Source organism: Danio rerio, chromosome 2, assembly GCF_049306965.1.
Source record: "Danio rerio strain Tuebingen ecotype United States chromosome 2, GRCz12tu, whole genome shotgun sequence".
Taxonomy (NCBI): Eukaryota; Metazoa; Chordata; class Actinopteri; order Cypriniformes; family Danionidae; genus Danio; species Danio rerio.
In genome coordinates, this window is record NC_133177.1 from 55,049,832 (window position 1) to 55,074,056 (window position 24,225).

The following is a 24,225-nucleotide window of genomic DNA, read 5'->3' on the forward strand; positions in this document are numbered from 1 at the left end:
TGAGTGTGGGCAGTACTGAGAGCCGCGAGCCAGATGGAGCGAGTGTTTACAAGTTTCGAATCCTGTGGAGGAGTTCCAGCTGGAAACTGTTGTTTTGTGATCACCTTATGATTAAAGTTGCTGCACGTTTGAGCAAGTTTGAGCCACTTGTACATTAAGGGTGTACTCACACTATGTACAGTTGCCTCGAACCGGGCCAAAGCACGCTTGTCCCCCCTCCCGTCTCCCCTAATGTCCTACACTCACATTACAATCGGGCCTGGGCACGCTTACGTCATCGATGCTGCGCTTTTCAGTAAGCGCTCTCGCTCAGCACAGTGGAGATTTCTCTATTTATATAGCTTTAGTCCTTAGGGATGCGATGACACGCAGTCAGATATTCCACCGAACAGATCAGCCACTTTTGACGCTTATAAACAATCATAAAGCCATAGTGCTGCAGGAATTAGGAGGTTTGCTACTACGGCAGTTTGCGTTCACTGAACAGTAAGAATGATTAATAAACACAAATAAAACAGCCCCTTAAAAGTCAAGTTTCGCTTTCAGTTTCGGGCTTTGGCACGTTTTGCACTCACACACAAGCCCAAGCCCAAGTGAACCGCGCTCAGGCACACCTCTTCCCACTGGGCCATGGCCAAGTGAACCATGCCTGAGTCCGATTCAGAGCACTCACACTTCTCAAACGATCCCAGAAACGGGCCTGAGCATGGTACATATAGCATATTGTGAGTACGCCCTAAGGTAGCATTCAGAAAAAACAAAACGGCAGCGAAGAAACTCATCACAGAGAAACATAAACACCTACTGCCAGCTATCGTTTCAGAAGTGTTATTGCAGAGCAACACAAACAGCGCGCAGAAGTATGAATGAACGGAAAGGCGCAAGGCATGCGGCATGGGTCACGCCGATCACTTGATACAGAAGTTTAAACCAGACTTAAGGTTTAAAACCTTAAACTCTGCGGACCCGGTACCGGGTCCGTGACGTCATCGACTTTCGCTTTTAGATTTAAAGGGCTAGCGTTGCACTAGACCCCCGTAAGTGGTGTCGTTTAAAAGTGTAGAATCTATATTTTATCCACATATGCATCACTTTGGTTTTTATCCTACTGTATAAAAGTTATTTAGACTTAAATACACAGTATTCTGGATACCCGAGCTGGGTATTTTACATTGGTTCATTTTCATATTTTTTATATGACACATGTACAAGTTATAGCTCAAATGAAAGCTCTTACCGGTGCTCATACGGCTGTAGCATTCTTTTTACTGAATTATATTCATATGCCAAACAGTTGTTAAATGAATTGGGGTGTTTCCATGGCGCAAAAATGTAAACAATACATTCATGATCAATAAGCAGCCCCAGATAGCACAGACAGCTCTCATCTCTTACCTTATGCTGTGCCCTTCAGGGCCATTCTCCTCTGTTTTTGAGGTGGTGTGCATAAGTAATCCTTTTATATGTCTGACGTGGTCCAAACACAGTGAATTATGTTTGATCAAACAAAAGAATAGTGAAATATGTAAACAATGATCGATCCCTTTGGCTTGTACAGCACCTCTCATCAGTTGGAATACAATAACTTTTGCATAGATTATGGTGGAGACCTTTTTCTTTTTCCTATGATTACAGACATGTGCAGGAACCACCAAAATTAATTACATCACGCTAGACCACACAGAATCTAAAAGGTACACTTTCAAATTTGAGTTTATAAAAAAAAAGCGCCCCTTTTTTTAGGTGTTTATTATAACACAGACAACATATACAGTTATTCAAACACTTTCAATAGTGTTTTATGAAAATTCAAAGGGTTTTCTTTAAAACGATACACAATTTTTGCATTTACACCTCTTTATGTGGATTTGGGAAGCTTTTAAATTTGGGTAGGCAAAATCCAGGCGGAAATCCCCAAATAGCAGCTTAAGTTTAAGTGGTTAACACGTAACACACACAAAAAATTACACAATATACACAACGTATAAAAATGAAATTTATTAGTGAGAAATTATTTAAATTACAAACCAAAATTAGGGGTGTGTAATATTGAAAAAAATAATAATTTACCAACTGGCTTGGTTGGTATAGATCTGTCACCAATATATAAATAAATATGAAACAAAAACCACTAACATGACAAATGCCATAATAAGTAATTCAGGGAATATGATAAGGGCTTTCAAACATTCAATCATTTATTTTCCTTCAGCTTAGTCCCTTATTTATCAGGGGTCACCACAGCGGAATGAACCGCCAACTTTCTCAGCATATGTTTTACACAGCAGATGCCTTTCCAGCCGCAACCCAGTACTGGGAAACACTCATACACTCTCACATTGACACACTCATTCACTACGGCCAGTTTTGTTTACCCAATTCACTTATAGCGCATGTGTTTAGACTGTGGGGGAAACCAGAGCACCCGGAGGAAACTGGAGAACATGCAAACTACACACAGAAATGCCAACTGGCTCAGCCAGGACTCGAGCCAGTGACCTTCTTGCTGTGAGGCGACAGTGCGAACCACTGAACCACCATGCCGTCCTGCTTTCAAACAAGCTCTATATCTTAACAATCAAATGTATTTGATTGTTAAGGAAAATTAAATGTCTAAATGTATTAAATAAATAAATGTATTAATGTGATAAATAATCATGTTTTCAGATGGAAAGGATGTCGTTTTATGAATGTCTTTTTATGTGATGCTCAATTTAACACTCACCTCAGCGAAGACGAATGGCACGTCGTATTTGAGATAGACCTGTCCAGAGCGAACAGCAGCCAGAGATGCCGGACCACAGCGAAACGTCCCATGACTGGTCTCCTGAGGTGTGGAGTCCACCGCCTGCCACCCGCCAAAACCAGGAGGCAGATCCGGACGCGCCAACCAGCAGTCATTCCACACATGGAAGTTCCTTCAGGGAAACACAAGAAAACTGAAGGCTTAAAAACAATACCTAATGATTTACTGCAGTGTTTCCCCTACCATAATATAAGGGGGGCGCCCCACCCTTCCAAAGGCTGTACCCGCCCCCTTTATCACAGTAATTGTATTATCTATATAGCGCCAGATCACAACTTTTCTTAATAAGTGAAGCTTAATTTTAAGCTAATTTCGAGAGGAGCATGTGCTTATGATTGACCCAGCTGGTCCATATTAGCTAATTATGATCCTCCAATCAAAGGATCCCAAATCACTATATATATCCTAATTTCCTTTCTACAACTATCTTCGTCTGGAAGAAACCCCCCTCCTCTCCTTCTTCCTCCTTTATCCAAAATGGGCGGCACCATGGCCCAGTGACTAGCACTGTTGCCTCACAGCAAGAATACCAATGGTGTTGGGTCCTCTCTGAGCCATTCGGTATTTCTGTGCGGAGTTTGCATGTTCTCCCCGTGTCCGCGTGGGTTTCCCCCGGTTTCCTCCCACCATCCAAATGTGCTCTATATTATAGATAAAATAAGCCTAAACCTTTTTTTATAATGTCTTACTCTCAGGAAGTTCGCCTTGGCCTCAGCAGCGGGGGAGTTTGAGCTCAATCTCCACTCGCCCTGCAAAAGGGTGGGGGGAGCCCTGGGCTCCAGGATCCCTTGAGCTCAGGGCTCTCTCCCGGGACAGCATGCCAAACAAGCTATGTATAAATCATGAGCTAAGTGTGAACTTTTGAAACAAGCTAAATCAAGCATGTCATTTCTGCTCTGCGCTCGCGTCACTGCAGCTAAAATATATACAGATGCAGACATCCCAAGTCTCTCGAAAGTTCTGGGAGTCTCCCGCAAATGCAAAGAGACTCCCAAATGCCTGCAAACGAATGATAATCTCCCGGAAATCTCGCGTCTCCCGCCCGGTGCTCAAATACGTCTCACATCCCTCCCCGCTCTTCAGATACGTCGCGCACATCACATGCTGTGAGGCAAGCACTGCAAAGCTCTGCATGTCTTTTGCAAATTCACACCAGCTCCGTGATCCCCCAAAATGAATTAAAATACCCGGAAATCATGGCGACGAGAGAGTGAACAAGAGAACAGATCGTGAGAGGCACAGTCATTAGATTAGATTAGATTCAACTTTATTGTCATTACACATGTACAAGTACAATGCAACGAAATGCAGTTTAGGTCTAACCAGCAGTGCAAGCGCAGCAAGTGCAGGATACAGGAATAAGTTATAAAGTGCAGTTATAGAAAACTATGGTGATATTCACAGATGGATGTACTATGAACATTATATACAGGTTGGATAAGCTATGAACAGATTTACAATATATGAATATATGTGCAGGTTGCTATTAATAAACAGTAGTGTTCAGATAGATGAACATGATTACAAGTGTATATGTTACAATATATGAATATATGTACAGGTTGCTATTAATAGTCAGTAGTATGCAGATAAATAAGCATGATTACAAGTGTATATGTATAGTGGGTGTGTACATAATTACAAATGCCCATATGCAGTGGGTACGTACAGTTCAATAAGTAAACAGTTCAATGTGGTGCAGTGAATGTGCAAATTTTAAATGTGCAAATGTTAAACAGTGCAGTTATTGCGAGGAGTTTAAGTTAGAGGAGAGTGGGTCTAGGCATTACATTTGACAGGTTTAATGAATAGAGCAGTAAAGATATGCGAGTGCAAATCCGCCCTCTCTCTCTCACTCTCATTGGGAAATCTGCTGTCAATAGTTGGAGACGAGCAATATATTTGAATGGTCCTGCATGCATTTAAGCCTTTTTTATATATATAACAACTGAAAGTTTTGTGTTTTTGACAATATTACAAATTCACTAAAAGCTGGCTGGAATTATTAGATAACTTTTTTAACATAAATATTTAATAATACAACTTCTTGTAATGCACTCACTGCTATAAGAAGTAGTTTATAGGCCTATTCCCTTTTAGTAAACAAGTATTATATTTATAGATGTGCATTTTAACTAGGTGTGAACCTATACTGGTCTCACGGTTCAGTTCGGTTGCGATAATCATGCCATTGATTCGGTTAAATTTGATATCTCAGTGCATCACGGTGCATTGACGATGCTTTCCATACACAGTGTTATGGCTATAACAAGCTGACAGTATAAACACACACACATGGACACACAGCACCACACTGTCTCTCATTCACACACATACACAAACATAGACAGCACCAAACAAACACACGCACACACATGCCATGCACGCTTGCTTGCTCGCTCGCTCGTGACGGATATTGTGAGACCGCCTACTCCTGTTAAAATGACACCAGAGTTACCGACCGCTCCCGCGCTTTATTCGGATAATTATTCCCGCGCCGCATGAAATCTGGTCGGGTCACACGACAATGCACAGGTACAACCACGGGAATGCATACAGCCGAGAGGAAAAGAGAGGGGAGGAAAAGTCACGCCAGCAGCCGAGAGGAAAAGTCACGCCAGCAAGTAAAATGGGCCACAGTGAGAGAGAGAGAGTAATGGAGTTCACTTTCAATCGCAGAGAAATAGGAGCTTCTGCTGGAAGTGTCAGTGAAAGACAGTGAAATTGTGCACAGTGTCTGCGTTTTTAAGTAGTTGGCGCCTGAAGTATTGTAAATACCCGTGCTCGCCTCCCTTGCGACAACGTATATGAGGTAATCGACGTCAGTACATAATAACCGGTTATGTTCATTACTAAACCGATACTCAATTGTCCACGTCTGCATCGTGGTGCATGGAAGAAACAATTAATTTTGACACCCCTAATTTTAGCTCATTGCCATCTTTCATCATTTGCAATGTTTCCAAATTGCTTTGTTTGTCATTTTTCTGTGGCGGTTCATTTTGCTTTGGTGACCCCCCGATAAATAAGTCACTAAGCTCAGTAAAATGATTGGATGAATTATTTTCTGTAAATCTGCTTCTGGCCATGACATGTTCACATCTAAATGTTTATAAGAGACATGTTTAAGAAATGTCTCAATAAATGGGCCAGACTGACTTTCCATACCACGAGGCTCAGGAAATGTTCTTCCGGACCCCATAAAGATACAATCGCAGTGACAAAAGCTGCACAGTTTGTGAATAAAAAATGCATGTCATATATGTGAATATAAAACAAATGTTCAGTTAATATATTCAAAAAACATTTAAAAACCTGGTTTATAGACAATCAGACGTGTCATCATTCTGATTGAATTGAAACTAGCATGCTTCCAATTGTGCCCACCATCTTAATGATCTGTTGTTTAAATGTGTTTCAACTATTTTTATCCCAATTACAAAATGTTGGCGTTTTAGCTTAATTTGTAAATAATCTCTTTTAACATCTATATGACCATGTCTATTTTAGTACTTTTTAAATATGTTTGATTGATTGTATAATTTTTGTATTGTTTTTTCTAGGTTGTTCAGGGACAACAGATGAAAAATAGCCTTCGGGCTAATTCTGGTGCATTGGCAGAAATGCTGATTAATGTACACTATCCCTGCCAAATAAACAAATAAATAAATTTATAATTTACAAACGGTTGTACAGTTCAAATAGTTGCTCAGTTATTTACTGCTGTCATTCAAAGGTCATGACTACTTGTGTCAGTGTGAGTCTGAACAGCCACGCTGCGTTGGTATACAAGCAGCAGTCTTGGGTAAACTGTACTGTGTAAGGATTTCAGGCCACTAGTACAGTTAAAGTCAGAACTATTAGCATATATTCTGCATATTGTATATATTTTTCCTTGATTTCTGTTTAACAGAGAGATTTTTTCAACACATTTCTAAACATAATAGTTTTATCAACTCATGTCTAATAACTGATTTATTTTATCTTTGCAATGATGACAGTAAATAATATTTGACTAGATATTTTCAAGATACTAGTATTTAGCCGAAAGTGGCATTTAAAGGCTAATTTAGGTTTACTAGGCAAGTTAGGGTAATTAGGCAAGTTATTGTGCAAAGATGGCGTGTTTCCAAGGTAGTCTGAGACAGTAGCTAGCAGGGGTGGTCAACCCTGTTCCTGGAGAGCCACCTTCCTGCAGATTTCAGTTGCAACCCATATCAAACACACCTGCCTGTAATTATCACATGGTGTTCAGGTCCTAATTAATTAGTTCAGGTGTGTTTGATATGGGTAGCAACTGAAATCTGCAGGATGGTGGCTCTCCAGGAACAGGGTTGGTCACGCCTGAGTTAAGCTGCGGTCACACTGGGCTTTTCCTCCCATAGACTTCCATTCAAACGCACACAAATGTGTCAGACTGGAAACGCAGGGTCATGCGTCAAGTTTCGCAGGTGGCTGCGATGCAAAGTTCAAGCCTGGTGAACTCTGATCTGCGAAATCGCATCACTTGACTGCTTGAGACCAACCGAGGATCAAAACATGACCTCTCTGGACAGAATTTTTAAACATGGAGCAATCGCTCGCTTTTTTAAATGTCTAATGAGCTTGTTTAATCCCGCCCCTTTTTGCAGTGCCGCACGACAGAATATCGAATGCTCAAACTCTAATGTGACCGCAGCTTTAAAGGAATCTAGGACAGCTAAAGCCTGGTTTATACTTCTGCGTCAAACACCGGCGTATGCTACAGCGCTGACGCATAGCCCTTCGGCGTGGCCGTCAGCGTCACTGACGTGCACCTCTCAAAAAATTTAACTACACGTCGCAACAACGCGTAGCGCAAGCTCTGCGATTGGTCGGCTTGGTAGCGCTGACGAGTCTGGGCGGGACCGAGAGCCGTGCGAATGGCGCGAGCGATTGTTTACAAGTGTGGAGTCCCATGAAGGAGCTCCGGATGGAAAGTTTTGTTTTGTGTTTACCTCATGGTTAAAGTTTTTGCACGTCCGCCGGTTCCTGCCTCAAAATGAGCGAGTTTGAGCCACTTGTACAACCAGGACGTGTTCAGGAAAAGCAAAACAGAAGCGAAGAAACTCGACACAGAGGAACATTTACACCTCACTGCCAACTAGCGTTTCGGAAGTGTTAATGCAGACCAACAGAGACAGCGCGCAGAAGTATAAATACACAGCTGCGTGCGTTGCCTGCGCTGTAAGTTACGCCGGTCACTTGACACTGAAGTATAAACCAGGCTTAAGGGGTTAAATACCATTAAAGTCTGGTAAAAAATACTAGTGACCTTAAGTCTTTTGCACAGTACTTTATACTTAATATTCCATGAAAAACCTCATATGCTCACCATACGGAGTCAGAGTTGAGATGATGGATCGGCTCCATATCCTCATCAAAATACACATCTGTGGTCAAGGACACATCCGTATCGTGGGCAGACTGGAAGTTTGTTACGGACCGGGCAGGAATACCGAGACATCTCAACACTGGAATGGACACAGAGAAAACATGAGTTATTAATTTGTGTAGATAGTCAAAATAATAAGACTTCTGTTTGGACTGATGTAATATTTGTATTCCACAAGGACACAATAAATTCATTTGTGACAGTAAAGACATCTTAAATCCATGCTCAGGTCATAAATGTTTGAATGATTTCTGAAAAATCACATTACACTAAAGGCTGTAGTATTGATGCTTTTAGATTACAGGATTAAACAACATTTCAAAGGGGATCTATTATGCAGACATCACTTTTATAAGGGGTTTAAACACAGTTGTGTGGCAACAGTGCGTGAATATAGCCAACCAATATAGCCATTAAATGAATTAATGTAACAGAAACACTTTGATGGACATTTTTCCTTTGTATGTCTCATCAGAGGGGGAAAGCCCAGTCAATTAGTGATGATCTCTCCCTCATTAGCATAAACAGAGCGGGAAGCAGCTTGCCTCCATTAGAGTTATCACTTGTTGAAGGTAATGTCAGCCAGGGCTGGCCCTAACCAATTTGGCACCCTAGGCAAGATTTCAGGTGGCGCCCTGTTGCATCACAATAAATTCCACTGCAAGTGTACATATAATAAACGGCGATATTATTATAATTAGTAGTAGGCTTTGCACTATGCAGCTAAATTATAGTGGGCTTATTCCTTTCCGAAGTAATATCATAGTTTTAAGAATAGTGGAAGTTACTTTTTTTTTCTTCCCTCATTTCTGGCGCCCCCCTGGATGTACGGCGCCCTCAGCATTTGCCTATACTGCCTATGCCACAGGCTGGCTCTGATGTCAGCGACTATGAGGATTATAAATGTGAGGTTTTAGGATGCAGAAATGAACACTGTAGTGTCCATAGATTGCCGTCTTCTGAGGCACTTCTTTTAACATTTTCAGTTGGTAACACTTTATTTTGATGGTCCATTTCAGTATTTAAGAGTTCACACTTATGATAATCAATCAGCGTATTTGGCATGCTGTCCCGGAAGAGAGCCCTGAGCTCGTAATATCCTCGAGCCCGGGGCTCCCTCCCGTTAGAAGGGCGAGAGGGGAGTTCGAGGTCAGGTAGGTCTCGAGAACTCCCCTACTTGTCACCGTGAGAAGTGTAAACTAAGGTTGTACTGGGTGATAGTTTGTTTTAGTCGATTAGCTATGGTTTATGTTTTTGGACGGTGGGAGGAAACCGGGGAACCCGGGGGAAACCCACGCGAACACGGGGAGAACACGTAAACTCCGCACAGAAACACCAACCGGCCCGATTGGTTGGACCAGCGGTGTTCTTGCTGTGAGGCAACAGTGCTAGCCACTGGGCCACCATGTCGCTCTCTCAATCAGAAAAAAGGGGGAGGAAGTAGGGGTGGAAAAGGGGGGGGGGGTTTCAAGACGAAGATAACTAGTTTGAAAAACTTATTTACAATGCTTCCGTAATCAGCCCTATTAGATGATAAGGAGCCAGCCGTGTTGATTATAAGCACGTGATCCTCTCGAAACTAGTTCATGAATCAACCACACTTAGTAGACTGTCTGCTTAATATCTGTTGATACTACTGCTAAACAGACATTTAACTGACAATAAGAAACTTTGCAAGTACATGTCAACTTACACTTAACCTAACCCCAACCTAACAGTCTACTTTTAATCTAATGAGAATTAGTTGGCATGTAGATGCAATGTAACTTAAATTCAACAAACAGACCATCAAAATAAAGTGTGACCTTTCAGTTTTTCACACAGATAACATTAGTCCTGTTTTGAATCTGCCACTATGATAATGCGCAGGCATTTGTAGCTCCGCCTTCTTTTGAAAAGAGCACAAGCTCATTTGAATTTAAAGCGACAGCCACTTAAAAGGCACAATTCGGATCGAAGCCTAAAAGGAGGAGTTTCAAAGCATTATAAAGAGTTAAGAATATATATTTGTGGTATATATAATATATATATATATATATATATATATATATATATATATATATATGTATATATATATATATATATATAATATGTGGTATTTTGAGCTGAAGCATCACATACACACTTTAGAGACTTATTTTACATCTTGTAAAAAGAGGTACAATAGGTTCCCTTTAAAGTAGCCTATAATTAGGCCCACACGGAATCTGCGCGCGCAAAATTCCGCAAAATTTCAGCAGATTTCTGCAGATTTTTAGCCCATTATTAATTCTGTTTTTTAACTTGAGTAAATGTATAAATCTGAATTTATTTCGTTTTTATTAAGTAATTTATTACTTTTTATTTATTATATTAAGGGTTTAGTTATGATACTCCGCTGGATACTCCCAAAATAATTCAGCAGAAATCCGCAGATTTTTACGAAAATTCTCCGCAGAAATAGCAAAAAACATCCGCAGATTCCGTCTGGCCCTGCCTGTAATAAATAAAAAGCAGCACTTTTGAATTGTAATAATACATTTCATAATACTACAGCTTTTATTGGTTTTTGGTGGGATAGGATAGTATAGGATGTGTATAAAAACATCCGCTCTGATCTTATGAGGAAACGTAACTATTTTACTTTTTGTCAGTTTAGTGGTACCCCTAAACCCAGCCGTCATTGGGGATTTAAGGCAAATCGTTCAAAACTGTATGAACGAGATTGTACAAAGTCATACGAATCAGCCGCTAAATCAAAAAGTTACGAATTGCCTTGAGATCAATTGGAAAATTCAGCTTTGCATTTCAGGATTATATTACATTAGCAATGGTGAGTGAGAGAGTCTCACACACAGCCGAACACTATTAATGTCTGTGTGTGGAATGAAGAGTATGCAGACGAGAGCATTTTAAAGCAGTTCCCCACGGGGGTCATACTGCTGCTAACCAGGGTCAGTTATGAAGGTCACAGCACATCTGTGACTGCAGCAAAAATTCCACCAGCTACTAATACTAGTAAACAATATCATATTTTGTTAGTCCTATGACATCATACATTCCACTGATATCACATTGTGACTGTGATAAAACAAAAAAATAAAAAATAGTTAAACAGAAGAAACTCATGGTTAGTAAATGATCACATTTTTGAGTGAACGATCTTGCAAGACAGGTGTAACAAGTCTGATCTGTGAGAAATCACTCATAACTTATTTTAGTTAGCTGGTTGTTTGTGTATTGTGCTGTTGAAAGCTGGTGAGTTTGCAAGTAACTTTTTTAGAAACTGCAAAAGAAAGGTTCAAACTGCAGTATTTAACTTTTTTATCACTAATAAAATGCCATCGGATGTCCTGACAAATATTTCTGATATACATGTTTTGAAGCCTAGGCTGCAGCTCTGCACAAGACGTTTGGCCATATGAGAGATAGTCGTGCACAACTGAGCCTGGTTCCTCTTGAGGTTTTTTATCCTTCACTTTGGCCAATTGGTGAAGTTTTTTCCTCGCAGCTGTCGCCACTGGCTTGCATGGTCCAGGACTTGTCGAGCTGCGCATCAATGGATTGACTCTTCAGTGTTTGAACTCTCAGCAGTGAAAATTAAACCACACTGAACTGAGCTAAACTGAACTTTAACTCTGAAAATTTTACTGACACTGTTTCAATTCACTATGATCTTCTATGTGAAGCTGCTTTGACACAATCTACATTGTAAAAGTGCTATAGAAATAAAGATTAATTGAATTAAATATCTTTGTACCAAAATTGTTTTGAATGGTTTCGTCCTAGGTGGTTTATTCCATTGTAGTGACCCCTGATAAATAAAGGACTAAGCCGAAGAAAAATGAATGAAGGAATGAGATTTGTTTATATGTGTGTGTGTGTGTGTATCACATATACATAATTAATATACAGTTATAGTCAGAATTATTAGCCCCCTTCAATTTTTTTTTCTTTTTAAAAAATTTTCCAAATGATGTTTAACAGAGCAAGAACACTTTTCACAGTATGTCTGATAATATTTTTCTTCTGGAAAAAGTCTTTTATTTTTATTTATCTTTTATTAAAGTTTTATTTCAGCTAGAATAAAAGCAGTTCTTAATTTCTTAAACACCATTTTAGGGACAAAATTATTAGCCCCTTTAAGCTATATTTTTGTTAAGGTTATATATATATATATATATATATATATATATATATATATATATATATATATATATATATATATATATATATATATATATATATATATATATATATATATATGTATAATTATGTCAAAACAAACATTTATTTTGGATGCAATAAAATAAATCATAACTGCAATTACTTGTAATTAATTGTAATTATGTTATGTAAAAATTACATGTGCATTGATCATTTTTATAATTTTTTTTATAAAATTTGTTTAAAAAAAATACAAATATAGCTATGTTTCAAATGTAAATAAAAAAAAGTTTCAAAAATCATTATAAAATCTTTTTTTATTTCAAAAACAATTTGCATAATCTATAGATTTTTTTCTACTTTAAAGTGAAAACCATTTGTGGAGGTCTGTGGATGTGAAAAATTCTTTCTGGAACTAAAAATGCCAATAAAGAACCTTTTTTATAAGTGCTTATGTTTGAAGCTGTAATCCTAAATCACTAACCACAAGTTTTACTGCAGTAGACAACAGCAAATGGAGGCAATTACACACACAGACACACACACACACACACACACATACAGACACACACACACCTGTGGTTGTGACTCCAGAGAACACCCAGCACTGTCCGTATTTGACCGGCGTTCCTCCTTCTCTGTGGTATTGCTTGAGAATTTCAACACTTCCACTCCATGCGGTGGGAGACATTCCTCCAGCGTAATTCCCAGACCAGTTTCCCTCCAGAACACCACGGTCATCCGGAGAGTTGATCTACAACACACGATCACATCTGTTATTTGCTTTCTCGGATCAATAAAGAGACGTTTTAAAGAGTTCAGAATAATGTAGTGCTATCACAATACTGATATTGGCAATCCAGACTATTTTTATGGTATCAATTCCAAATTACAATATTTATGCATGAGTTAAGTTCTTAATTCGACAGAGTTAAAACTTCGAGATTGGTTTAATGTTAAAGTTTTTTCTTCTGATCTGACCCAGGCATAGCAAATAAAGATTAAAAAATAAATATATATATATATATAAATGAAAAAAAATTATTAAATCAAAAAATTTATTAAATAAAAAATTAAAACTATTTATTTAAAAATGAAAAAAAATAAATAAATGGATGTATGGATGAATTAATTAACTAATTAATTTAAAAATTATAAAGTTTAAATATTTTTGGTTATTTTTGACTGTTTTGGACCATGTAATACTTTTATGAATTATGCAATGTTGCATTTAAATAAATGCAGTGATCCTTAATTTGAATTTCAGCTATAGAAAAGAAACTACTTGCCTAAATTGAATTATTAAAAAAAAGGAAACGGATGAAAATAAACACTAATAAATACAACAGAACAAATATACAGATGAAAACACATGTGATTTACATTCTTTACAAGCAGATTTAACAATGATTTTGTCATCATCCCATACAGAAATCTGATATATGCCATGAACAGAACTTTTGATTAGATTTGATTTGATTTATTTATTTTCGAACAAAAATATCACACATAAAATATCATTAACAAAAAATACATTTCAACACTGTCGAAAATGGACCGGGATGAAGCACAAGCTCATTGTTTTCCTACCACATACATCATTCGTCTATTTCTTAAACTTATTTCTTCTTTTACTTATCTCTTTTTTTTTACATGAGACATATTTTTTCCATTTGGCATCTTTGACATATTATATGTTTGGTTCTATTTGTACATTTACATTTTATAACATAGACCCCCCAAAAATAAATACATAGCCATTAATTTAAGTTTAATCATACCTTTCTCATTTAATCCTTTTTCAATCACCTTAATCATAAATTTATGATTAATCATAATCATAAATTCTTTTAATAATAATAATAATAATAATAATAATATATATACACACACACACACACACACACACACACACACACACACACACACACACACACACATATATATATATATATATATATATATATATATATATATATATATATATATATATATATGTATTTAACTTTTTAAATTGATTATTATCCTGACATTGTTTGAGAGTCTGATCTGGACTGTTCCACAATTTCACACCACAGACAGACATACACAAACTTTTTCAAGTTGTCCTTGTTTTCAACCTCCTAAAATGTTGTTCTTCTCTCAGATTGTAATCAACACAAATGAGTAATGAACATAAATATGAAATAAACATAAATTTAAAATGACAGATACTATATTTGAACATATATTTGCCAATTGTTAAAAAATATATATTTGATTAATGTTAACAAATGTCCTCTAAAATGTATTACTTTCACTTTAGATGAAATTGTCGGTGTTTTAAAAATGTGTATTTCTTACATTATTTGCTATTTAGCCTATATCTTGAAGCGCAAAAACCTGCATATATTGTATTCATCACTGTTATCCAGTTATAGACATATCAGAAAATACTACGTTATACTACGAATACTACGAAAATACGTTATTTTTAACATTTCATTATTGATGCATTTAAAAATATCAATACTTCTGATGACACAATAAGTTTGTGTTGAAGAGACTGGACTCACCATGGCAGAAATGACCCGGACAACATTAACCGGATCTCCTCTTCCTGATGGAGGAACTTCACTGTTATCCAGCACAAACAGACAGGCCTCCAGAATCCCTTCATCAAACTGCAAGAGAAAAAGACAGTCAGATACCATTAATAAAACTGTGATCTCATCTAAAGTGTTAGAGGGCCAATGTTAATATCCAAGTTCAAATATAATTGTATTTGGTGAGAAAACAAATGCTGGTTGTGAGCATGTTGTGAGCATTTGTGTTCACGTCATTCTTTTTTTATTTCCCAAGTCAGACTTTAATTGTGGAATAATTAATGTCAGACTTCCTAAAAACACCACATAAAACTAAATGAACTGAGGTTTGGTGGTTTATGCACAGTTTTTCCCCCATGTCTGAGTGAGATTGTGTGCAAGAATAAGCTAAACATGGTTTTGTGATATAAAACAAAAACAGAATCCTTGTGTGTATCATTAGTTTGGATTAAACAGTTTAACAATTAAGGAATAGGAATAAAAAGGTAATTAATTTTTCTTAAGGAAATGTTGCCTTGGAACTCAGAACTGCAACGCATAATTAGTAAAATTAGTAAAACTCAAATAAATCTAAACACAACAAATAAATATAGCCGCAAGCGGCGATTAACGGGGTTCGAGCATTTGGCAACCTAACTGCCATTTAGGCAATTTAGATTTAGGACAACCCAACATTTAAGGCTGACCCTAAAGAAATCCATGATGGAATGTAATAAATGGAAAAAATATAAAGCCTACATGAATGAAGTGGTAACCTGGGCCTAAATCAGCTTTTAAATGCAATAACAGAGTTTATGCCATGTCAAGATGTGATTCAGAATGATCTTAAATGGAATTTTAGTGACTTTGAACCAGCATTATGAGGTCTTGTGCTGTCATCTAGTGGTTTATATTAGTAATGCATGTTTAGACCCTTCGTGGAAGCATATGAACACACTCTGCTCTTTAGATAAATATATCAAGCTCATTTATGCACAAAAGTTCAATTGTTTTTCATAATTACTGATTTAGACAGTCCAGACATTTGTACAACACTGATTTTGTTCAGTTTGAGCAAAAAAGCAGGGACGAGTTCCTAAAAGTATTGTTTAAAATAATGGTGAATAATAAATTGATGGTTATAGTTACAGCAGTGGATTTTGTGCCAAAGTGATCAGAATATACAGGCCTGTCATATAATATGTCATATCAAGTATATTTGTGAAAAGCTGTCTACAATAAACACATATTATACAAATTATGGTCAAATAGCAATAAAAAGCAATGGAAATCAGTGTTTTTGAGACCTTTTCTACTGTTATAGCGCCACCTATTGACATAGCTTCACAAAATTTTGCAAGCTTGTTATGAATCACATCTCAGATGTGCAAACCTGATTTCACAAAGTTTTGAGTTTTCCTTATGCATTTACATGCATTTAGGTCAATATAAGACACACCCCTTTTGTAAATGAGCCATTTATAGCTACCAAAAGAGGAAAGTTCAACTCATTTCAATAACTATTGATCTGCTCAGTTCAGAGATTCATACAACACTGGTTTCGTGGTGATTGAGCAAAAAACCAGGGACTAGTTCGCAAAAGTAGGTTTTTCATTTATTAATTAAAATTTAATGAACAGATTGAGTGACAGCAGTGGTTTTAGTGTCAGACTGTTCGGTATGAGCAGGCCTATCATATGATATGTATTTTGTGTGGCTGTGCAAAACTTTGTGTAATAACCAATCAATTACACCCTCAAAAAACACAAAATCGCCCCCTAGTGGCGGATTTCTTTCAAAATTCTTACAGACCTCTAGGACCATGAGTCGAACATGCCCACCAAGTTTCGTTCCGATCACTCATCGTTAACCTAGTTTAATGGCTGTTTAATCTTAATTGGCTAATGGCGGCCATGTTTTTTGAGATATGCCAATGTCCTTATAGTATGTCATGACACGTTATACAAAGACACTGCATGCCAAATTTCAAGCTGATTGAACTAATGGTTGTGAGGTTAGAGTAATTTTTATGTTTTTGAAGCTTTATAGCGCCACCATGAGGCCAAAGTTTGCGGGTTTTGCACTGTGACCTCAAATTGACCTTATACATGTGTGTACCAAGTTTTATGAAGATATCTCAATCCGTTCAAAAGTTACAGCTACAATTAGCTTTTAGCTTATATTAGCATGTTACGTTTTTGTGTACGGTTTCGCGTGAAATCAACATTTCAACTTTCTTTCAATAACTTTTGCTATTCAGTATCTAGAGAACATTTCTACACTGGTTTGGTTCAGATTGGGCAAAAACCCTAGGACGAGTTCGCAAAAGTAGGTTTCGGACAAATGGCGATGTAGCGGAAAAACGGTGCGTCGTAGAGAAAATCTGGGTGACTCCACTTTTGTTCGTGCTGACCCAACCATTCCAAATATGTAAAGTTTTTGAGCCTACGACAAACGGTTTAGAAATGGCGGCCAAATTACTAATTTTTTTTTGTTTTTAGCGCTGTAGCGCCACCTATGGCCCGATTTTGACGAGCCTTTGGATCTGAGTAGCGGTGAGGAGTACTACCATCTGACCAAGTTTGAAGCCAATAGGCCTTACGGTTTGGCCTGGGCAATAGTGATTATGGCAGAAGTAAAATAATAATAATAATAATAATAATAAAAATTCTTACAAAAACAATAGGGTTTCAGCGCTTCGCGCTCGAACCCCTAATAACTAAAAAAGGAAAGTACATAAGAAAAATACAAAACACACACACAAATATGTACTGTTGAAGTCATAATTATTAGCCCCCCTTTGAATGTTTTCCCCAATATTTCCCAAATGATGTTTAACAGAGCAAGGAAATTTTCACAGTATGTCTGATAATATTTTTTCTTCTGGGGAAAGTCTTATTTGTATTATTTCGGCTGAAATTTACATTTACATTTAGTCATTTAGCAGACGCTTTTATCCAAAGCGACTTACAAATGAGGACAAGGAAGCAATTTACACAACTAAGAGCAACAATGAATAAGTGCTATAGGCAAGTTTCAGGTCTGTAAAGTCTAAGAAGGGAAGTATTAGTATTAGTAATTTTTTTTTTTTTTTTTGTACAGTTAGTGTGATATTCAAAGAGGCAATTGCAGATTAGGAAGTGTAGTGGAGACTAAATAGTTGAGTTTTTAGTCGTTTCTTGAAAGTAGCGAGTGACTCTGCTGTTCTGATGCAGTTAGGGAGTTCATTCCACCAACTGGGCAGATTAAATGTGAGCGTTCGCGAAAGTGATTTCTTCCCTCTTTGGGATGGAACCACGAGGCGACGTTCATTCACAGAACGCAAGTTTATAAAAAGCAGTTTTACATTTTTTAAAAGCCATTTTAAGGACAAAATTATTAGCCCCTTTAAGCTACTTTTTTTTCCGATAGTGTACAGAACAAACCATCGTTATACAATAACTTGCCTAATTAACCTAGTTAAGCCTTTAAATGTCACTTTAAGCTGTATAGAAGTGTCTTGAAAAATATCTAGTAAAATATTATTTATTGTCATCATGGCAAAGATAAATTAAATCAGTTATTAGAGATGAGTTATTAAAACTATAATGATTAGAAATGTGTTGAACAAATCTTCTCACCTTTGAACAGAAACTGGGGAAAAAATAAACGGGGCTAATAATTCTGACCTCAACTGTATATATACATATTAGCATTACTGTATCTGTGTGTGCGTGTTTTTTGTGTTCTGTGTACAGTAACTCAAATGAAATATAATTATAAATAAAGCATAAGAATAACTAAAGTACAAACTCACTAAAACACATTTAAAAAAATATATAATTTTAATTAATTAAAGATTAATCGTGATTAATCGCACATCAAAACTAAAAGCTTGTGTATATTTAGTATGCATATAAAAATACATGCATGCTTGCAAATATTTGAGAGAATGTTTATTTATGTTTAGATATAAAAATGTTCGTTCATTTTCCTTCAGCTTATACCGAGTTCAGACTGGATGATTTTAGCCGCAGTTTTGACTCGGCGACAGGTTTTGATAAATCGCTGACAAATGGCTGAACTCACAGGCAAATCGGTGCTCGTGCACGTGAGTGACAATCACACAGTGTGAACTATCAAAGACGTGATCTGAGAGAATCGCTAATGAGTTGTCGATGCCCGTGAGATATTTGGCATGCTAAATATCTGGAGCAGTCGCCGATTCAAATCATGACCTGTGAAATGAGGTCTGGTTGAAAATAATAAAACTGTTTTAGCTTCACGCAATGCTGATGTAATGTTAGATTTAATTTTTTTTTATTTTATTGCCATTTCAGCTTCTATGGCTATGTCATGGCAAAAAGAAAATAGATCAAGTTTATCACATTTTATAAATATCAATTTTCTATAATTATAAAAATATTCTAACAATTAAAAGTCATCAACAGCAATAAATAATGTCCAGGCTAAAATACATAAATAGCAATAATGATAATATAGAAGATAAAAATCTAAAACAGTTTTTTAAGGTTTCCTTTTGATAAAAATTGTACAATTTTAGATGGATTCACATTTAAAAATATTTCCTTTATAGTCTCTCCAGATAAATATTGTTGTCTGATGACATTAAAAATGGGGCATTCCACAAGAATATGTTTAACAGTTTGGTTTTTGTTGCAATAAATGTAACGTTAGATGTTGTTGTTGTTACAAATGGGTTATATCTTCACAGAAGTGTTGTTCAGCCACTGAAATCTTCCGCTCAAAGATTAATAAGACTATTTTCAGTTTCATAAAGAACCTTTTACAGCATCGATAATGTAAATTTGAACTAGTTTAACAACAAAACACAAGTAAATAGCGCTATTCCGCCTAGTCCCTCCCTATATTGTTTACCATGCAACTCTAAATATTTGCTCTGAAATAGCATATCAGTTTGGCTTGCATGCTGTCAGACAAGCACTAGTCGCTTTTAACACATGAGAGAGGGTTCTTTTACTCGTGTTTAAGGAGGCGTGGCTCTAGACGGCAGGGGAGGGACTGTGATTCAGAGATTTATGCTAAGCTGTTAGCATTGTGGAAGATTACCTACTGCTGAAATTATTAAAATAGAGTAAAAGTTGAATAGAAAATAATAAAAAAGCACATTAAATTACTAAACATTTACAGATTAAAAACATTAAGCTAATATTGTAATATAAACAAAACAGTGACATTGGAGGCAAAAGATTTACAGCTGATACTGTAAATATCTATGGGTCAGATATGCTTCATAATGGGCTTTTGTCCTTGTATAAAACAACAAGTTCTCACAACCAATTTTTTTGTTCCTCAGTGTAAATGTTGTAATTTTTTTCATGGACTCTGTATTTGTGATCTCCGCACCTGACCGAAGTTCCAGGTCCGAGCTCCGATCTGCTTCTCCGTGCCGTAGTAGATCCTGCCGGTGTCATTGAGGACGTACTCGTTCAGCTCTTTCTCTCCCTCCATGAACACAGCATCATCTGCAGGACATACACACACAGAGATGAGGGAGGACACACACCCTACAGCTGCTGATAACACACTCATTTACATGCAGACTGAGGAGTGAAATCATCCACACGAGAAAGTTTTGGGGCGTCAGGAATGCGTTCGGAGGTCAAGACGCTCTGAAAACAAGGATAAACTGTGCACTGTAAAATATCTGTTAATTAACAGTCTCGTATTTTGTGATTTGCAAGTGTTTTCAGCTTATTTACGGTTGTGAATTGCATTATGGGATGTTGATCTCTGCTTTGTCCACTTTTAATGTTGAAAATTTAACGCTACAGTTGAACAAAGTGACTTTTATTAACATGTTAGTAGTTTTTAAAAAATTAATGTATGAGAAATAATAAATAAAGAAATAAATCTGTAAAACAACAGAAAATGTATTAGTTTATTACTTTGTAATATACAACCCAGACAATATATCACTTTAAACTATTAAAAATGTTTATAAAATGTCACTTTGTCAAACTTTGCAAGGTTAAAAGATGTTTGAAGAAGGATCAAGGTCACATAATGCAATTCAAAGCCTAAATAAACAAGGAAAAATAAATAACAAAAATATGAATTACAAAATATGGATATTTTTTGCTGTGTAGAAAGTAATGTGACTGGGAAAATTGGGAGTGAATGGAAAAGGCGCAGAAGACAGAACAAAGTGGGATCACACTATATTTTATAATGTTGTGTTTATATAATAAATAATAAATGCAGGAATAAAAAGATAAAAGTAAATAGAAATTAAAGAAAATTTAATGGCATTAATGATTATTGAAATAATAATAATATTTTTGTTAAATAAAATGAAACAGAAATAAAAATATTAACAAAAAACTAAATGTTTTAATTAATAGTTAATGAAACAAATATTGACTTAACTAAAAGTACAAAAGACATTTAAAAATGTCATAAAATATTAACCTAAAACTAATGATGAAACAATGATGTCAAATGAAAATGTGAAATTAAATATTAATTAAAAAACTTAATAAAGTCTTTCAATAAAGTTTTTTAAAACACATATTTCTTAATCTTAAAATGAATAATTAACAAAATAAATTTAGAAAAAAGTGTTTTTAAAAAATAAACCTAAAAATAATGATGAAATAATGATGTAAAATAAACTGATTTAAAATTAAACATGCTATTTGTAGAAAAACTGTCTTCATTTTATCTAAACAAATGGTATCACTCTTAAATATATATATATTTTTAGATTTTTTAATTCTTTAAAAAAATGTCATCAAACTGGGCTTGGCTGAGTCTGAAGCACCAATGAAAGCATCCATCATCTAGAGACATTTTCTAGAGGAGTTGATGAACTTGGATGCACCTCTAAAAGAATCTAGTGGATTCAGACACAGCGCCGAAAGAAAATAAAATTTTAGCCTTTATAAAGCAAAGCTAATCTCTCGATAAAAATCCTTGTTAGCCACTTAGCAACAAAGCTAGAGTCACCAGGCAGACAGAAGCCGTGTCCATCACGCAAATCCACATCTGCTGTGAAGTGAATTTGACACATGAAAGAAGCGAGTAAACTCAAAATGTTCACAAATATATTTACCCACGAATATCATGAATTTATTCACGTATGACACATCTGGTGTGAACACAGCATCAGTTTTATCTAACCCAAATGTTTTACTTAATATTTTTTAAAGACCAATTTTATGTTTCCCAAAGAACCTTTCAGTTTTTCTTAATTCTACAAATATTTTAATACAAAAAAAAAAGTGCCTTTTGTGGAACGACAATATTATATGTATTTATCCATGGGACCATCAACGCCTATAAAGAACCTTTATCTACTTTTAAGATTGTATATCTAAAAATCAGCTACACCCTGTTCTTGAAATACTTTCAGAAATAAACACATTTCTGCAGAGTTAGAGAGTTCAGTGTGTTCTTCGGCACAGAAATGACCCTGAAGCACAGGGCATAATAAATGTACTGTTATAAAACAAACAGGCTGAAAGAAAGCAGTGAAGTGAAGAATGACAGGAAGGGGCCCCGAGTGAAGGAGGGAGGGAAAGATCTACAAGTGCTTGACATGTGAACCGCCAGATGAGGTGGAGCTGCTGGACAAACCAGTGCGGAGGAGAAAAGATTACAGTGTTTTGGAGTAAAAGGTGATCTGGCAGACCTCTCCATTCCCTTACAAACATCCCCGGCATTCAGAGCCACCCAAAAACAACACTCTGGAAACTAACAGACTCAAAAGAACCAAAAAACCAAACCTATTCCTTGAGTAAGTGTTAAAAACAAATTTTTTAAGTAATTTATTTCGCTTTATGAGGATACACACATTACATTTGATTTTATTTAAAATGTCGTGGAGGTCAAAATTATTCACTCTCCTGTGAATTTTATCCTTTTTTAAATGTTTCCCAAATGTTGCTAATCAGAGCAAAGAATTTTTCACATTATTTCCTTTAATATTTTTTTCTTCTGGAAAAGTCTTATTTGTTTTATTTCAGCTAGAATAAAAGCAGTTTTTAAATTTCTAAAACCATTTTTAAGGTCACAATTATTAGCTCTTTTAAGTAAGATATTTTTCAATAGTCTACAGAACAAACATAAAAATACAATGACTTGCCTAATTACTCTAACCTGCCTTGTTAACCTAGTTAAGCCTTTAAATGTCACTTTAAGCTGAATACTAGTATCTTGAAAAAATATCTAGTAAAGTAGTAGTCAGGACCACGATTTAGCATCTCATCTGAAAGACATCGCTCACTGAGCAGTATAGAGTCCCCATCAATATACAGGGGTGTTAGGACCCGCACAGACTGCAGGTTGAAAACCCCCTGCTGATCTCACTAACATTACTTGCAGCAGCAACCTAGCTTTCCCATGTGGTCTCCCATCCAGATACTGACCAGGCGTAGCCCTGCTTAGCTTCAGTGTGCGACCAACATTCTTCAAAATATCTCCTTTTGTGTTTGACAGAGTAAGGAAACCAATTCATTAGCTCATTTTCATTCATTCATTTTCTTTTCATCTTAGTCCCTTTATTAATCAGGAATTGCCACAGTGGAATGAACCTCCAACTTATCCAGCATGTGTTTTATTCAGCAGATGCCCTTCCAGCCACAACCCAGAACTGGGAAAAGTAAGGAAACTCATTTGGTTTGAAACAAGTGAATGGTGAGTAACTTCCTTGCAGGCACAGAACGTCAACATGACGTCATATTGATGTTGTAACCCCAACGTACCCCATAGTGGGAATGTTGGATTTTGTTTAGAAATGAAAATCAGGTTGACGTCAGAACCCAACATTATGCAACGTTCAATCTAAAATCAACCAAATATCAACAACTTATCATGTTACACCTTGACGTTGTGTGGACGTTACCACTATGACGTCTATCAGACGTTTTATTTGGTCACTTTCCAACACAACCAAATATCAATGTAATTCAACGTCTTTATTAGACGAAAAAATAACGTAGTCCATATGCTGTTTTTACACCAGATGCAGAATGCGCAGATAAATTGCACTATTCACGCGAAAATAGCCGCCTGAACATTTGAGTTTACTCGCTTCATTCGCACGTCAAACCCTGCTTCATTCGAGCGTCAAATCCGCTTCATTCACGCATCAAATTCACTTCAGCACAGACGCGGATTCTGTCGGCCCGTTGACTCTAGCTTCATTGCTAAATGGCTAACATGGATTTTATTGAGAAAATAGCAATGTTTATGTGCTTTATGAAGGCTGAAAAACAGCATCGATACGTTTAGGGCTATGTCTGAGTCCACTAGATCCTTTCAGAATTACATCC

The 24,225-nt window shown here is 36.4% G+C and overlaps 1 protein-coding gene across 1 annotated transcript in view; it reads right to left on the bottom strand.

Annotated features, from left to right (window-relative positions):
- The window catches only part of tgm1l1 (transglutaminase 1 like 1), a 61,663-nt gene that overhangs the window by 14,373 nt on the left and 23,065 nt on the right, over positions 1-24,225 (bottom strand). Inside the window, exons 5-9 of the mRNA XM_689858.9 lie at positions 20,297-20,415; positions 14,921-15,028; positions 12,942-13,119; positions 8,160-8,298; positions 2,726-2,918 (exon numbers count right to left, since the gene is read on the bottom strand). Of these exons, the coding sequence (XP_694950.4) occupies positions 2,726-2,918; positions 8,160-8,298; positions 12,942-13,119; positions 14,921-15,028; positions 20,297-20,415 (737 nt within the window). The remainder of the gene's footprint in view (positions 1-2,725; positions 2,919-8,159; positions 8,299-12,941; positions 13,120-14,920; positions 15,029-20,296; positions 20,416-24,225) is intronic.